Raw genomic sequence first — 4,697 nt, 5'->3', positions numbered from 1 at the left:
TTAAAAAAAAAAAAAAGATATAAAATTCTCGCATTTTTTTTTTTTTTTTTTTTTTTTTTTTTTTGAGACAGAGTTTCATTCAGTAACCCAGGCTGGAGTACAGCAGCGTGATCTTGACTCACTGCAACTTCTGTCTCCTGGGTTCAAGCAATTCCCCTGCCTCAGCCTCCTGAGTAGCTGGGATTACAAGAGTGCGCCACCACGCCTGGCTGATTTTTGTATTTTTAGTAAGGATGAGGTTTCACCATGTTGTCCAGGCTGGTCTCAAACTCCTGACCTCAGGTGATCTACCGGCCTCAGCCTCCCAAAGTGCTGGGATTACAGACGTGAGCCACCATGCCTGCCCCTAGAGCTGGTTTTGATCACAGGCCGTTAACTTTTTCTTTTGAGGTATTAATCCCTTTCTTTATCAGGCCTGCAGGTCCCTGCCTCTTTTCCAAGATTTTGGCAAGTTCTAAGGTGTGGCCTTCTCTCATTCTTTTCTCAAGACTGATTTGTCTTATTTTTTTGTGATGAAGGTAGGTCAAACATTACATCTTGCCTATTGAAAGGGAAACTTCCATGTCAGGAGTTCTCAGTCTTTTCGTACTTGTTTACATTCTAGCTCTCTCCCTGCTCACGACACCTTATGACAATCAAAACTGGTTCTCTGCTTAATAAAGAGAGCTTGTGGGGAAGGATCTGGGAATTCAGTGGCATACTGAATTTTAGTACTTCTTTTCAAATCTTATTTGTTCCTGCTTTTGTTGTTCACAATAAAAATGAGTGAAATCACCATATATCTCATCTCCCTTTTAAGATATACTTTCCTTTTCTCTCTCTCTCTTTTTTTTTTTTTTTTTTTTTTTTTTTTTTTTTTTTTTTTTTTTTTTGAGACAGATTCTGGCTCTGCCACCCAGGCTGGAGTGCAATGGCACAATCTTGGCTCACTGCAACCTCTGCCTCCTGGGTTCAAGCAATCCTCCCACCTCAGCTTCCTGAGTAGCTGGGATTGCAGGCACCTGCCACCATGCCTGGCTAATTTTTGTAGAGACGGGGTTTCACCATGTTGGCCAGGTTGGTCTCAAACTCCTGACCTCAGGTGATCCACCGGCCTCGGCCTCCCAAAATGCTGGGATTACAGGTGTGAGCCACCGTGCCAGCCAATATGACATACTTTTCTAATGCTGACCTAAAGGCAAACTGGTTCCCTTGGGCTAGTGCAAACCATGATTGCTTTCTGCCACTTATTGACTAACAAAACAAAGTCACATGTAATTACTGTTTAAGGGAGAAAAATACTAAAACTAACATACAGTGCAAAGGAGACAAGAAATACTGCTAAAAATGTACTTTCAACCATGAAAGAAAAGCTGTTATATACACTCGGCTTAGCCTGGCTCCAAGCTGAGTTGCCAGGGGAGTTCCAAGGCTGGGCTTTACCTCGAGGATTTTCAGGGCCAGGCAAGCTGCTTTCTGGAGCTGGAGGTTTGTCTTTGTTAGTGCTTCACAGTAATAGAGCAAGGCCTGAAAGAGAAGGAGGGATCTCGTGAAGGCATTTTGGTTTGTTTGTAGTTTAAGAGGTATACCTCATTCTCACTCTCTGAGATAAACTATAGCATATAACCTACACATTTTGCACTACCTTCAGAGCAAGAAAAAAAAAGTCATTGAAATTCATGTTAATTAAAAGAGTCGTTTATTCAATAAATTGATCCCTCATGTTCTCCTAGATCTACTATGACTCTAGGAGAACATGAGGGATCAATTTACTGAGTAACATAATCATGGTGGGCTTTTATTGGCCACCTAAAGGTAATTTTTTTAACCAAGTAATGAGGAAGGCAAAATTTCTCAGAGCTGTTTTTGATCCCAGATCATTAACTTTTTCTTTTAAGGTGTTAATCCCTTTGTATATGTCACATCATAAAGGCCTGCAAGCTCCTGCCCCTTGTCCCATGTGTCATTCCAAGATTTGAAATATAAGGGATCAATTTATTAAATGAAATTGGGAGATAGAGAGTTATGGTTCTGGCTTTTAAGGAGCCTGTAGATATAGTAGAAATGCTAAGACTGTTAGAAGGAACTGAAGAGAAGAAATGTATTAGGTGCCATAAGAAATCTACAAGGTAAGTCAGTCACTTGAAGAAGAGACATTTTATGGAGGGGCAGGGTAAGTTTCACAAAAATGTTTGAACTGGAATGGAAATGATGGGTTAGATTTCAGTGGGGAAGTTGATTGAAAAAAAGATATTCAGGCAGAAATAAGGAAGACAGGAGGAGGCAGTACGTTCCAGTGAGGAGGGTGGTAATGTCAGTTTGAGATTTGCTGAGTTTGATACATGGCAAATAAATGCTCTGTATAAAAAAAATCTGCATAAAAGTACATTGTCTTTTTTTTTTTTTGAGACCGAGTCTCGCTCTGTGGCCCAGGTTGGAGTGCAGTGGCATGATCTTGGCTCAATGCAACCTCTCGTCTCCCGGGTTCAAGCGATTCTCCTACCTCAGCCTCCTAAGTAGCTGGGATTACAGGTGCCTGCCACCACACCCAGCTAATTTTTTTGTTTTGCTTTGTTTTGTTTTTTTAGTAGAGACAAGATTTTGCCATATTGGCCAGGCTGGTCTTGAATTCCTGACCTTGTGATCCACCCGTCTTGGCCTCCCAAAGTGTTGGGATTACAGGCGTAAGCCACTGCACCCAGCCAACTGTCTTATTTTTACCAAGCTAATTTCTTCCTATATGGTTGATAAAATGTGTAGTACTTAACATTAATTCAAACGAATAAGAATCACTATATGTCATATTGGTTCATAGGAAACTTAATTACTCTTGAAGAGAATTGAGGGTGGAAAGAGAGGACTAACTTTTGATTTTGTTGGGCTATATTGTGCATTTCTTGCTATTTGTCTGAATTACTTTTATTTTTTATTTTTATTTATTTATTTATGTTTTGAGATGGAGTTTTACTCTTGTTGCCCAGGCTGGAGTGAAATGGCGCAATCTTGGCTCACTGCAACCTCCGCCTCCTGGGTTCAAGCGATTCTCCTGCCTCAGCCTCCCTAGTAGCTGGGATTACAGGCGGATGCCACGATGCCCAGCTAATTTTTGTATTTTTAGTAAAGACAGGGTTTCACCATGTTGGTCAAGCTGGTTGTGAACTCCTGACCTCAGGTGATCCACCCACCTGGGCCTCCCAAAGTGCTGGGATTACAGACGTGAGCCACCGCGCCCAGTTTACTTTCATTTTTAAAAGCATAACTCAAGTCAGATCACTATTCTAAAGGGTATCTGTTGAATCAATAAGTGGTATTGCTCTGCCATTTGTTTTTTTTTTTGAGACAGGGTTCTTGCTCTGTCACCCAGACTGGAGTACAGTGGCGTGATCACAGCTCACTACAGCCTTAACCTCCTGGGCTCAGGTGATCCTCCCACTTCAGCCTCCCAAGTAGCTGGTACTACAGATATGTGCCACCATGCCCCGCTTAATTGTTTTTTAATGTTTTTTTGTAGAAACGGGGTTTCGCCATGTTGCCTAGACTGGTCTCGAACTCCTGGGCCCAATTCATCCTCCTGCCTCAGCCTCCAAAAGTGCTGGAATTACAGGCATGAGCCACTGTGCCTGGGCTATATGATGATATTTCTTAGATTTATCCCTTTTCCATGGTCTCAGGTCTTGTTGGAGGTCTCAGTTTCCTACTGGGCCATTACCACAGCATTCTGCTCCCCGTGCCTAACAATGAGGGACCCCCTTCCTCCAGCATGCATTACGTCAGCATGGGCAGCCCCCCTCCCCTCCTTCTTCTTTGCCTAGCATCAAACTAGAACTCCTCACTATGGGCTTTTCAAGACCCTAAGCCAGGTGGCTCCCTACTCTCTCCCTAACTGCCCTCTTTTCCTGCCATACTCAATGTACCCAGTGGCTGTGAGCCCCCCTGCACCCCCCCAGAGGATTCCCCATACTCTCCTCTCTGACAGGCCTCATTTTTGATGACCTTTCAAATTTGTTCAAGGCCCAGGACCCATTTCATCAACCATTATGTGACTGATTCTGTTTTTTTTTCTCTCTGATTTCCTATAACTAATGTTTTCCTTGTTTCTTAAATTAACTGTCATTATTTATATGTATTTATATTTCTAAGTATTTATATTTCTAAATTTGTAAGTATTTATATTTCTAGTATGTACTTCAGCTACCTAACGTGATTTTGGGCAGGTTACTTAACTTCCCGTGCTTCAGTCTGCCAATCTGCAAAATGGTGGTAATAATAAGACCCACTGACAGGGGTTTGTGAACCTTCAGTGCTATTAACACACGTAAAGAATGGAAAACAAGGCCTGGCACAAAGTAAGCCCTCAATTAGTATAGCTATAATATTATTTTTATTCTCACATATATCTGTGTATTCATATATTTGTTTATAGGATAAAAATACCATAGTGACACCATTTATGTTGAAGCTCCTTAAGGATGAAGACCTTGGTTTTTTGTTTGTTTGTTTTTTATTGCTTATTTAACTCCTTTAGCATCTGGAACGATAATCTGTCCTTAGTGAGACACTAGATGAACCAGCCTGAAAGTGTCGTCGACCACTTAATGACATGACTACTCATAAAATGCCACATTGTTCTGCTATAGTCACTGATAGTTGGGAGTAAACACATCCTGTCTTCTCAGTTTTATTTTTTTTTTTTTTTTTTTTTTTTTTTTTTTTTTTTT

At 41.2% G+C, this 4,697-nt stretch overlaps 1 protein-coding gene across 6 annotated transcripts in view; it reads right to left on the bottom strand.

Moving 5' to 3' along the window:
* The window catches only part of RIPOR2 (RHO family interacting cell polarization regulator 2), a 256,335-nt gene that overhangs the window by 18,728 nt on the left and 232,910 nt on the right, over positions 1-4,697 (bottom strand). For all 6 annotated transcript variants that reach the window (XM_017878522.1, XM_017878521.1, XM_017878523.1 and 3 more), the window contains one exon: positions 1,423-1,506. In XM_017878522.1, coding sequence (XP_017734011.1) covers positions 1,423-1,506 — 84 coding nt within the window. The remainder of the gene's footprint in view (positions 1-1,422; positions 1,507-4,697) is intronic.

Source organism: Rhinopithecus bieti, unplaced genomic scaffold, assembly GCF_001698545.2.
Source record: "Rhinopithecus bieti isolate Rb0 unplaced genomic scaffold, ASM169854v2 scaffold_11110, whole genome shotgun sequence".
In the NCBI taxonomy this organism is placed as follows: Eukaryota; Metazoa; Chordata; class Mammalia; order Primates; family Cercopithecidae; genus Rhinopithecus; species Rhinopithecus bieti.
The sequence above is the reverse complement of the archived record's forward strand: the minus strand, read 5'-3'. Positions and strand labels throughout refer to the sequence as shown.